The sequence below is a fragment of the Sceloporus undulatus genome, chromosome 2 (assembly GCF_019175285.1).
Source record: "Sceloporus undulatus isolate JIND9_A2432 ecotype Alabama chromosome 2, SceUnd_v1.1, whole genome shotgun sequence".
NCBI classification, from domain to species: domain Eukaryota; kingdom Metazoa; phylum Chordata; class Lepidosauria; order Squamata; family Phrynosomatidae; genus Sceloporus; species Sceloporus undulatus.
Window position 1 is genome coordinate 123,328,395 of NC_056523.1, and position 13,214 is coordinate 123,341,608.

Sequence of the window (13,214 nt, forward strand, 5' to 3'; positions counted from 1 at the left end):
TAGATTTATTTTTAGCCTGCCCAATCATGGAGAATCCGGGTGGGTTAAAACAGTAAAATACATCAAGTTACAGTAAAATACAAAATAAAAAAACCAGACCCTAAACCTACCCCCCATTCCCAACATTAAAACAGAATTAAATAATGATGATATAACATTAAAAACATTCAATAAAATAAAATAAATAGACATAAAAATAGGCGGTGAAGAATAGGCAGATGAGGGGGCAAATATCTCTATATCTGGTGAGGGTAACTAAGTTGGAAAGGCCTGCTGGAAGAGATCCGTCTTGAGTGCTTTCTTAAAAGCTGTCAGAGTGGAAATATAGATTTTTTTGGCTGTAATAGATTTCTTCCAGAGGACCTTAGTGTGCGGGATGGACAATAGGGAAGAAGGCGTTCCCTCAAGTACTCTGGGACCAAAATATGTAGGGGCCCAAGCCATGGAAGCCCCCAATCCCCACTCAGGACCCCTTCCTCTCCCTCAGGAGTCAGAGGAAAAGAGCCACAAACCTGCCATGAGCCTCAAAGAGGTTCACCATCCCCTTCCTCTGGCTCAAGAGCAGACTCACTGAGGGGAATAAAAAAGAAACCCAGATGCACCTTCTTATACAGACACTCCACAAAACCCACTTTCCCCATGCTAGGGAACAAGAAAACTACAAAAGCGAGTGGAAACAGCTGTTGGCTTATAAGGAGATTTCCTTCTCTTAGCCAAGAATCCACACAAGGCAATAGTCCTCTGATTCTCCAAGCCACTGCAGGCAGTCAGGACAGACTCTACCAAACAAGCACACACTCTTCAGAGCAAACAACCTCTCCCTAGACACATAAGTTTATCGCACCGGGTTCTCGGCCCGGCCCAGCAGGAAACGGAAATGAGTGGGGGACAGATTTTACTGCACACACCCGTCCCTCACTCGTTCCGTTCCCCCTCTCTTCCCTGCCCCTTCCGTTCCAGAGGGGACGCTTTTTGAGAACTGTTCAGAACAGTTCTCAAAAATTTCCCCCTCTGGAACGGATTAAGAACGGAAGAGAGGGGGAACGGAACGAATGAGGGACGGATGCGTGCGGTAAAATCCGTCCCCCACTCGTTCCGCACTCGGCCCTGCTCCTTCCTTCCGTTCTCAGAACGGGTGGAAGGAACGCAGTGCGATAAAGTTCACACTCCATCCAAGCTGGCCCCTAGGCAAGTAAGAGAGAGGGATAAAGAGAGAGAAAAAAGAATCCACAACTTCTCTTTGTTCATACCTAGCAAAACTATAACTTGCAAGTCCAAATACGCTGCCTACCATGTGATGATCTGGGCCCGAGCAGCCAAACAGCAACCTCTTAGCCCTCGGCAAATCATTGATTTCCCTGGTCTCTCAGGTCACCCTTCCCCACTGTTCCTGAGCTAAGGGGACCTTCTGAGACCACCCCAAACGTAGCTGTCACCACCTAGTGAATAAGGAATGAACTCTCTTACAGCACACTAGGGACCTTATTACACTAGAAGAATCCAGCTCAGAAACTGGATTTAAAAGTACAAAACCCTCACAAATGCGGAATGTTTTTCAGATAACATTTCCTCCAAATAGCAGTAATGTGAAAATAAAGCGGATGGAAAGTGGACAAAAAGACATCTTTTTACTTTTGGGAACTTCCCAAAAGTAAAAAGGTGTTGTTTTTGTCTACTTTCCGTTCGCTTTATGTTCGTGTTATTGCTGTTTGGTTCAAACACATGTGAAAACATCTTGCATTTGTGGTTTTTTTTCTACTTTTAAAGTTCTGTTTCTGATCTGAGCAGGATTCATCTAGTGTGATAAGACTCCAGGACTCTGCACAAGATTTGCAGTTTCTCTTCCCCCTTGCTAACCTTAGCAAAGCAATAACCAAACAGTAACCAAGTCAAAGGCATGTGTAAAAGGAGCGTGAGTTAAGCAGGTACTTTTAAAAGAAAGGTTTATTTCAACTAAGACAGGTTCTATAGCAAACTAGATACTGTACCACTTCGGCCTCCTTGCATTGCAGGTACGTGAAGTAAGTTACAGAAATAATAGTCATTTCAGGCAAGTCAAAGAAATAAACCAAAAAGGCCTATACATTCTAGCTAAAATGTCTCTATTCACTTACAATCTCAGATGGGCATGCAGTCCTTCATGTTCCTGGATGCTAGCAGCTTGGCCTCCATAGCCTCAGCTCTGACCAGCATCCCTTAGGTCTGCCTCTGGGCCCACAGAGTCTCAACAGCTGGGCAGGGGGACCAAGGAGACTCAAGGCCACATAGGCCACACAAAGGAAAAGACTCAAACCGCATGATCTCCAGAGGCCTTTTATAACCTCTGGAAGGATGTTTCTCAAAGTTCCCGGGCCTGTCCAGCTAATTGTACAGTTAGCATTTGCACCAACTAATAAATAAATAATAAAATTTATTTTTATCCCGCCCCTCTGCACAAGGCAACCAGGGTGGCTGTGATGTAATTCTTCATTAGAATATGATGTCAACCTTCATTAGCATGCACCTCCCTCTCACTTAACCCTTTGTTGTCTAGGAGAAGTCCTCAAATGACTGGGGGGAGAGACCCCCAGTCATTATGCCTGTAATGGAAGCTTCACTTTGAGAAAAGATGAGCACGTCAATTTTTGCTTATTAAAACAAGTTCCTTTGAAGGGCCCTCTGTTGAACCTCTCAGCATCAGCAAGTCTCTCCATCTATGTAGCTGAATCCTGCATTACTCCTCAGACTCCATCCCCATTTTATTCCTCTTGAACTCTTAGACTCACCAGGAAAGAGCACAGGAAGATGAAAGAAACAAAGTAGAAGTATGCAAACTCATTGCCGCACTCATTGCCTTCAACATCTGCTTTCTCATCACAGGGCTTTCCACTCAGACAGGAAAGCATGATTTCATGCCAAGCTTCACCAGTGGCACTCCTGGGAAAGGGAGAATAAATTGGAAAAGACAGTGAATACCGATAACAGCCAAGGTGGCTGTGTTACCACCTCATGAGATGATGCATTACTAAGCCAGCAACCAAAGGCCCAACAAACTCACACGCCAGTGAAATAGCCATTTCCAGAATACAACATGGATGTTCTTAAAAGTACATAAAGATCTCTTGTCTGCGTTCCAAAATTGCAGTGAAGTAGGTTCCCCCCCCCCTATCATCTAATCATTCCACAACTTTTAGGACAGACAGAAGAAGTTGTTTACAGTGCAGTTGCTAATCCATTATGGAAATACAGCCAGTCTAATAAAGCTGCTGTTCAACATTTAGAAGGCAATACTAACTACTAACTTTCACATAGGCAGGAGTTTTGCTAGGATAAGTGGATCAGAGCCTAGTGATTGCAGAAAGACCCTGGAGATATGTATGTATGTGTGTGTGTGTGTGTGTGTGTGTGTGTGTATATATATATATATATATATATATATATATATATATATATATGGTGTGTGTGTGTGGAGGTAACTTCTATAAAGGCTCACCTAAAAAGAAGCATCAAAGCTTGAAAGAATGTGCGGAAATTATTGTGCTCAGTGATAGCAGGCTTGTCATCCTCAGCCATGTCTTCATCGATATCAATACTAATGTTACCAAACACCTAAAGAGAAAAAAAAGAAAGAAATGAAATGAACAAAAATGCCTTTGAATCCATTTAAAAAAAAAAATTCAGAAAAGAGCTTTCTCCAAGCTGCTATTTAGCAATGGAAGCATTGCTAGATATCTATCATGCAGCATTGGATATTATGTGGCCTATTAGCATTCCTTGATTACATGTCTGCAGAGGCCTTGGAAAGTGAAAGCTATCCTATTTCATGCTGGGACCAAGGGTGTAGCTACAGTATAAAGTCACAGTGGTTTGATACCATTTTTAAAACCCTGATTCTGAGGCAGTTAGGATTCCCTGATAAAATTCTCTGCTAGTGTTATAGTTCAGGGAAGAATGCACAAAAACTCACTATGAAATAATTCTAAATATTTAATTGAAGTACAAATCCCAGGATTTCATAGGATGGAGCCATGATATTTAAAGTAGCATCAAAATGCTATAATTCTATAGTTTAGATACTGTCATTGAATTTTTAAATTTCTTGTCAGCTTAAAGCTACAATGAATAAAGGTCTCTTTTCACTGGGCTGCCTTGCATCCAGTTTAGCCTTGTAACCCCTCTCACAGTGAGCTCTCCATGGTCATGAAAACCTCTAGGATATCCTGGATTCGTACAGTTTGAATATACAGTCAGACTTCCACATTTGCTGGGGTTAGAGGTAAAGGACCTCATTAATGTGGAAAAACTGCAAATAAAAAACACAATTCTTTTTACCAGAGAGAACACCTCTCTAGGAATTTATAGGTTCTCCAGCAGAACTTTGTGGTCAACATCTGCCAGAATTTGACCAGAGAATCATGCTGGAGGACCTACAAATGCCTAGAGAAATTGTTTCTTTAGGAACTTCTAGGTTCTTCAGCACAACTCTATGGTCAACGTCTGGCAGAGCTGTGATAGAGAACCTAGAGATTCCTAGAAAGAACATATTAATCAAAACTGCTAATAATCATAGAATCATAGAATCGTAGAGTTGGAAGAGACCACTAGGGCCATCCAGTCCAACCCCCTGCCATGCAGGAAATCAAAATCAAAGCACCCCCAACAGATGGCCATCTAGCCTCTGTTTAAAGACCTCCAAGGACGGAGACTCTATCACCCTCCGAGGGAGTGCATTCTACTGTCGAACAGCCCTTACTGTCAGGGAGTTCCTCCTAATGATGAGGTGAAATCTCTTTTCCTGTAGCTTGCATCCACTGTTCTGGGTTCTGTTCTCTGGAGCAGCAGAAAACAAGCTTGCTCCCTCCTCAACATGACATCCCTTCAAATATTTAAACAGGGCTATCATATCACCTCTTAACCTTCTTTTCTCCAGGCTAAACATCCCCAGCTCCCTAGGTCGTTCCTCATAGGAGATGGTTTCCAGACCCTTCACCATTTTAGTTGCTCTCCTTTGGACACGTTCCAGTTTCTCAATGTCCTTTCTGACTTGTGGTGCCCAGAACTGGACACAATATTCCAGGTGGGGCCTGACCAAAGCAGAATACAGTGGCACTATTACTTCTCTTGATCTAGACACTATACTTTTATTGATGCAGTCTAAAATTGCATTGACCCTTTTAGCTGCCGCATCACACTGTTGACTCATGTTCAACTTGTGGTCTACTTGGACTCCTAGATCCCTTTTACACGTAGTTTCATTCAGCCAGGTGTCCCCCATCCTATATTTGTGCATTTTATTTTTCCACCCTAAGTGCAATACCTTACATTTCTCCGTGTTGAATTTCATTTTGTTAGCTTTGGCCCAGCTTTCAAGTCTATTCAGGTAATTTTGAATCTTGTTCCTGTCCTCTGGATTATTAGCTACTCCTCCTAATTTGGTGTCATCTGCAAATTTGATGAGTATGCCCCCAATTCTGTCATCCAGGTAATTGATAAATATGTTGAATAGCACTGGGCCCAGGACAGAGCCCTGTGGGACCCCACTGGTCACTTTCCTCCAGGATGAAATGGAGCCATTGCTGAGCACCCTTTGCCTTTGGCCGGTCAACCAGTTACAAATCCATGTAACAGTTACCTTGTCTAGTCCACATTTTACAAGCTTGTTTGCAAGAATGTCATGGGAAACCTTGTCAAAGGCCTTACTGAAATCAAGATATACTAAATCTACAGCATTCCCTTCATCTACCAAGCTGGTAATTTTATCAAAGAAAGAGATTAGATTTGTCTGGCATGACTTGTTTCTCTGAAACCCATGTTGACTTTTTGTGATTATGGAATTGCCATCTAGATGTTCAAAGACTCTTTGTTTAATTATCTGCTCTAGAATCTTTCCTAGTACTGATGTCAGACTAACTGGACGATAATTGTTGGGATCCTCTTTTTTTCCCCTTTTTGAAGATGGGGACAACGTTTGCCTTCCTCCAGTCTGCTGGGATCTCTCCTGTTTTCCAGGATTTTTGAAAGATTATTGCCAATGGCTCTGATATTATATTTGCTAGTTCTTTTAATACCCTTGGATGGAGTTCATCTGGTCCTGGAGACTTAAATTCATTTAGATTAACAAGGTATTTCTCTACTATCTCTTTACTTATTCTGTGCTGAAATTCCCCTATTCTGTCCTCTGCTCCATTATCCTCAGGTTGAGCACCCTTTTCCTTTTCTGAGAAGACTGAGGCAAAGAAGGTGTTGAGTAATTCTGCCTTTTCTCTGTCCTCTGTTAACATTTTGCCATCTTCTCGACGCAGTGGCCCTACAATTTTCTTCTTACTTTTGCTGCGGACATATCCAAAAAAGCCCCTTTTGTTGTTCTTAACCTCTGTAGCAAGTCTGAGTTCATTCGGTGCTTTAGCTTTTCTGACTTTACCCCTACACATGCCTGCTATTTCTTTGAATTCCTTTTTTGTGATTTCCTCCCTTTCCCATTTCTTATACATGTTCCGTTTAAAACTTAGCTCAGTTGAAAGTTCCTTAGTCATCCATCATGGTTTCTTGAGACACCTCCCGTTTTTCTTTCTCACTGGAACTGTTTGAAATTGTGCCTTCAGTATCTCCCTTTTGAGAAAGTCCCATCCATCCCGAACTCCTTTATCTTTTAGTATTTCTGACCACGGAATCACCCTCAATACTTCGCTAAGTTTACTGAAATCCGCTCTCCTAAAGTATAGGATGCGTGTCTGACTATACCTGGCTTCTCCTTTCCATTGTATAACAAACTCCAGGAGAACATGGTCACTTCCACCTAAGGATCTCATCACTTGCACCCCATTAACCAAGTCATCCTTGTTGGTTAGGATCAGATCTAAAATAGCTGAACCCCTTATTGCCTCTTCCACCTTTTGGATAAAGAAACTGTCTTCCAGGCAAGTGAGGAATTTGCTAGACCTTGAGGATTTTGCTGAGTTTGACTTCCAGCAAACATCAGGATAGTTGAAGTCGCCCATCACTACTACATCTCTCCTTTCTGAATGTGTGGTCATCTGTTCTGGAAAGGCATCATACAATTCTTCCAGCTGACTTGGGGGTCTGTAGTAGACTCCCACCATAACATCCTTGTTGTTTCCCTCCCCTTTATTTTTTATCCAGATGCTCTCCACCTGGCTTCCATGATTGATGTCCTGGATCTCTTCACTGGTGTAAATATCTCTGACATACAGTGCTATTCCTCCTCCTTTCCTGTTTGGCCTATTTCTCTTAAAAATGTTATACCCCTCTATTTCCACATTCCAATTATGAGACTCATCCCACCAGGTTTCAGTGATGCCTATTATATCATATTTGCTTTGTTGTACTAGGAGTTCGAGTTCATCTTGCTTATTTCCCATGCTCTGTGCATTAGTGTAGAGACATCGCAGACCATGGGTCCCTTTTACTTGCTGCCTGTGCAAGTTTTTCCCCCTCCCACTGTTGGGTCCTTGCACTTTTTTTTCTTGTTTCCTCTATGTCAGTTTGACTATTTTCGCCATCCCTTTCGCCTTCCTTAATATTGTCTCCCTTCCCCTCGGAACTCAGTTTAAAGCCCTCCTGATCAAGTACTTGAAACTGTTGGCAAAAACATTTCTTCCAGCTGGCATGAGATGCAACCCGTCCATTGCAAGAAGTCCCTCCTCATGGAACCGCAGCCCATGATCAAAGAATCCAAATATTCTTGGCAGCACCATCTGCGGAGCCAGTTGTTCACATCCGCTATTTTCCTCTCCCTTCCTGAACCGTGCCCTTCGACTGGCAGAAGAGACGAGAATCAAATCCATAAAAGTCAAAGCTACAAATGTGGAGATCCAACTGTAAAACAATTGTGACCTTTTCCAAAGGTAGCTTCCAAAGAGTCTTCTGATGCCTCTGATCATTGTGTGGTAGCAGAGGCCATTGTTCTCTGGATCTTTTCCTCCATTGGTGACACTGATACTGTATTATATTGGAAACACTTCTCACAACCAACAATATTGCTATACAAATGGGAATGAAAGGTACTAAGCAGACTTTCCCCAGGCCCCATTAGAATTTATTGTGCATCTATGGAGACCTCAGCTATGTTGTAGGAAAGATGGTGATGATCTTGACCTTTTAATGTGTCCTCCATACATGTACTGTAAGGAACTGTAATAACTTGGAGGTAGCCCTCTGCTGTACGAATCCTCACTTCACAAGTTAGAAAAGCCCCAGCACATAACCAATGGTGTTATTGATCCTCTGTCATGCTAGAGACATTGTATCATGCATGGGAAGACCCAAAACGGGATGGTGGCTATCTTGTACTAACCTGCATTCCAATAATGGCGTAGATGAAAAAGAGCATTGCAATCAGCAGGCACACATATGGAAGGGCCTAATGGAGGGGAAAACATGAACACAGATGTTGTTTATTGTTTTGAATTTTCATATTGTTAATGCTACCACAGTTCTTTTACTAGGAATATGACTCCTTGCATCTTACAGATTGACTGCTGCCACCAGTCCAATGAAAAGGAGTACTTGTAGGCTGCATTGCCTCTTTTCCAGTTCTTTCCATATCCCAACCCAAACACAGAAATTATATTGAGATTCCTTCCCTACTAACAAGGGTGAACAATAGAAAACTGTGCATGAAACATGATTTGAATTCAGCACCATGAAAGAGCTCATGATTTTTTTTTTTAAAATTAAAGACCACCATGCTGGCTATCAAAACAACAAAATCAAAATCCACAGTAGAATAACTACTTTAATTAGACCAAACCAAAAATAGATAGTAAAGAAATGGAGATGTGAACTGATGAGGATGGATGTCCCTAGACATTACCCCCTAAATTTTCAGTACTCCTACTAGTCCTCCCTCCCACCAACTTCAAATCTCCAACAGTATCAGGCTGAATAACTAGGTGTCCTTGATCATTACCTTAAAGGATTGGACAAAGGTCCAGAGTAGGATGCGGATGGTGTAGCCTTGTCGGAGCAGCTTAATGAGGCGGGCTGCTCGGAACAGCCTAAGGAAACTCAAGTTGATGAAGTTGTTCTGGGGAGATGAAAAGCAAAATGGCATGAGCAGGATCAGTGTGGGAATGAAGAGACAGTGGGATTAGTGAGAAAACCAATCCAAGCCAACCCCAACCCCAACCCCAATGGTTAGTAAGATCAGTAAGAATGACTGAATAATAAAGAAAGGGAAAGGGATCACCCACATGGAGATAATTAGCATGACAAGCATGATGCTAAGACTACCCTTCCCCTTGGAAAATAATCCACTTGGGAGATCAATGATTCTTTATTAATACAGGACTTTTTGTGAAATTACCCACAACCAAATGCACTGATTTGTTTTGTTTTTGTTGTTTTTTGACACAAGCAGGTAGAACATTATTGTGTGGCCTCACATCGCATATGTTCCGCACACACAAATCTGGAGAGAAGGGAAAGCAAGACAAGTGCCAATAAGGAAGAGAAGGACATTTGAGGAATGACCGGAGACTTGAAATCAGATGTATAAAGTTCTGGCCTGAAAATGCATCTGGCCTTTGCATCCAACAGGTGGTGGGCCACATCCCAAGATCTTGAAGGTATGATCGCTATCAAGTTGTCTGTAGCTAGAAAAATCAATTTTTTTTTACTTCTAGCAATATAGGAAATCATATATTCCTGATGGGTTTACCAAGATGCATTTTTATGTGTCTCCTTCAAAGAAAATGGCATATAAGCTTCTGGGATCATGGGAAATAATTTGTAGTGTGGTATATATTTCTTACTTCATAACTGTTGCATGGCCAGAAGCCACAACTATTGAGAACTGCAGATGCCCAAAGTCCTAAAGTTTGTTTGCTGCAGTTTCTGAGTTATCTCACTTCAGCTTGGCTGATATACGTAATTGTGTGCATGTATTTCTTATAATTATATCATTGTATGCCAAAAGAAGCCTTCTGACTCTTTCTAAAAAAACTGATCCAGTGAAGAAGGAAGTAGCATAGAAAGCAGTAAATAAAGGTGTTCTATGTAATAAATGAAATTAGGCTATCCCTGGGCAACAAGCCACTGCTGAGGAACCAAAGGTTTTCTCCCACTTTGGATGATTTCAGTAACTGGTTCATTTTTGCATCATGGATTCTTGCTGGTTCCTGGGTTACTAAAACTGGAATTAGGCTCTTGACTTCTCATTCTACATGTTCAAGCTAGTTTAAAAGGGGCAACCTGGCTAACTCTAACAAAACCAAAGAATTCTCTTATCTGTCCTCATGTGATCTGATTAAACATAGTTGAACACCACTGTGACTGGTGTTCTGGGGCATGTATGTAACGCACACCACAGGAAATGAATGCAGCTGCACAGACACCTGCCATGAGGGTCATGTAACTGCCTAAGCTACGGAGCCTCTCATACAGTAAACACCCAATAAAACTGCACAAGAAAGAAAGAAAGAAAGAAAGAAAGAAAGAGACTCAGACACTACACATGCCAAGAGACTAGTGTGAGTGTTCAACGTATACTGAACATGCAGTACATCTTGCTCTATAATTACAAAACAAAGACTGAAGTGTTCTCATGCAACTTATACTGTGGACATCATAAAACATCAGATCTTGCAGTCAACAATTGTCTTGTAATAGGCTCTATTGCCTAATTACAAAAGAATTTAGTTATCATATGTTCACTGTGTATATATGTGTGTGTTTCCCAGAAGCTATAAGCACATCCCTCTCCAACCCTCCTAAAAGGCTGGCCCATATAATTGGAGTTTCAGTGAACATGCATGATGGCAGTGGATGTATAACAGCATACAATGGGATGAAACTAGTTTATCATGCTACAATACTCTGTTCATGCAGGACGAACAGAAAGAAGGCATGCATGCAGAGGCAGAGAGCCAGGGAGGGAAACCACCACCCCTATTTAGCTGTGCCCCCTCTGGCCACTGAGAGTGGTGCAGCATGTCATATGTTTTCTTCCAATAGCCAGCTTTTGCTATATTCTGATGTCTGTGCCTAACATTACTTTCTAAACACGTCTTACGGCTACTATCACATAGTATCCTTCAACCAAACAACTCGAGGTCTTTAGTCTAAATCAATATGTATATTTCCAGATTGCCCTTGATTTTTGACCCTCATTGGTCATTACTTTTTCCAGATTACACTGCTGTCACAGCAGCAGACAGCAATTAATGGGCCAAATCCTCTGCCAGATTCCCTTCTCTTGGGTCCCATTTTCCAGTCTTCCAATCTCCTGTTTGCCCACTTTCATTTTGCCAAAAAGACTTAACACCAGACCTACATTCTTCTTGGTTCTTGTCTTCAACTCCATGACTCCACATCACCCATTTCTCTTGGGTTTCTGCCTTTCAGATTTCTTGATATTTTGTTCCACATTTTTCCCCACTTGTGTCTCACCTGCATATGATCCTAGCACAATGGCCTGCATAATGGTTGACAATGGACCTGGAACAGAATCTGAAATTTTTCCTATGGCCTTCCTTTCCCTGTCTTTTCTTGGGCCTACCCATGCTCCAAGCTCTTTGTGGAGTTCTCAGATACTGAGAAGGGAAACATGCTTGGATAGCTAAGAAGCAATTTGTAAAAAGCCTGCTTTATGGCATCTACAACTGTAAGCCATTTCTCCATGCACAGACGCAGCTTTCTGTCGATCCAGGCATCCTCTCAGAAGCCTCATTCTTCCCTCTGAAGACCTCACACTAAGCTAAACAGGGCCCTCAAATGTTCTTGGTGACTTTTAGACATTTTAGACTATAAACACATTACTGCAACCAATCCATATTCATGATTGCTGGGGACGATGGGTACTGTAGTCTAACACAGCTGGATGAAACTGGGTTCAGAAAGGCTATTTTAAAGTCTGCCACTACCAAAACTGCAATATTCCTCAACTGCACCTTCCTAGGGAGTTTCTGGAGACAAAATGTCAATCCAAACAAGAGAAAACAATTAACATTAAGTGGGGCTGGGGGGTGGTGGTGGATGGAAGCAGCAAGCTACAATAAACAGGCATCTTTGGCTTAAAAGGTCAGATCATGCAATGTGCCAAGAAGATGCTTTTCACAACTCTAAGGCACTTAGGCTTCAGAAAGTAAACCAACCGGATCCTAGGTGCAAATGTTGAGATGGAGAGGATCAGAGGTCAGGGAAGGGTGGGTGTTTTAATACCATAAGTTGCGTTCCAACCAGTAAATGGAGAAAGGCAGAAGGTAGTGATTTCATTTTTGGTGATGGGAGAGGGAGCAGGGTAGGGAAGTTCGGAAGTATTCATTGGCATGGACACACAGACCAGTTCATGGATGGACAGATGGATTTTTCATAGTGCATTTTGATTGGTTGACATTTTCAGAGGGTGTTGCGCCAAAATAGAACAGTATAAAGAGACAGCATGGAAAGAAGATAAGACAAGAGACACAGTCATTATATATCAGACATGGCCCTTGGGAAGGAGTCACCTAGCCGACCCTCCTCCCACTTCTACTCCCTTCTCTTATCCAACTTCACCCACCCTCTCAGCACATTGGTCCATTCATAACTAGTATTCCAAAACCTCCTGGTCAGATGTGGCTCCATGGGAGCTTGAAAATAGCTTCCAACATAAACAAAATTGGTGCTCCTCTTCTAGGAGGTGAATGCAAGAGGGAAATTGAGGCATATCCTGGAATAGGGACTTCCACAAGTCAATGGTAGAGGCATTGCTAGGAATGAAGGTTACTTACCATTACAGTTCTGCAGAACCCTTCTGAAAGAGCACACCTTGAGACTGAGCACTACATTCTCTTAGGCTAAACGTCTTCTATATAGTAGTTCTTGTGGAAGCGGTCCACTCTTCCCATCTTCTTTCAAGGTGGCAAGTACTCAGAGTACCTCCTTATGTACCAAAAGTGAGGGAGCTCAAAGTGTCTGGATCATTCAGATTAAAGGAAAACCAAAGAAGGCTCCCTTCCAACTACTTCCCTTTCCTTTTTGAGCAGGCAAACAAGTGGCCCTCTAGTCACACTAGAAAACTTTTATCCCCAGAAAAAGACCCCACACATGCATTTTGGGAAAGAAAAGTATACCCCATTAGTAATAAAATGGGTGGCCAAGCAACCACAGGGTTGCCGGGCATGGAAATGTTGTCTTATTTGTTTAGTTTCAAGGATGCATTCAGCAATCAAAAGAAAGGCAGCATAATAATAATAATAATAATAATAATAATAATAATAATAATAATAATAATA

At 42.0% G+C, this 13,214-nt stretch overlaps 1 protein-coding gene across 13 annotated transcripts in view; it reads right to left on the minus strand.

Moving 5' to 3' along the window:
* CACNA1A (calcium voltage-gated channel subunit alpha1 A) overlaps positions 1–13,214 on the minus strand; it is a 461,089-nt gene that overhangs the window by 87,627 nt on the left and 360,248 nt on the right. For all 13 annotated transcript variants that reach the window (XM_042448340.1, XM_042448338.1, XM_042448344.1 and 10 more), the window contains 4 exons: positions 8,909–9,025; positions 8,294–8,359; positions 3,473–3,588; positions 2,766–2,916 (listed from right to left, as the gene is read on the minus strand). In XM_042448340.1, coding sequence (XP_042304274.1) covers positions 2,766–2,916; positions 3,473–3,588; positions 8,294–8,359; positions 8,909–9,025 — 450 coding nt within the window. The remainder of the gene's footprint in view (positions 1–2,765; positions 2,917–3,472; positions 3,589–8,293; positions 8,360–8,908; positions 9,026–13,214) is intronic.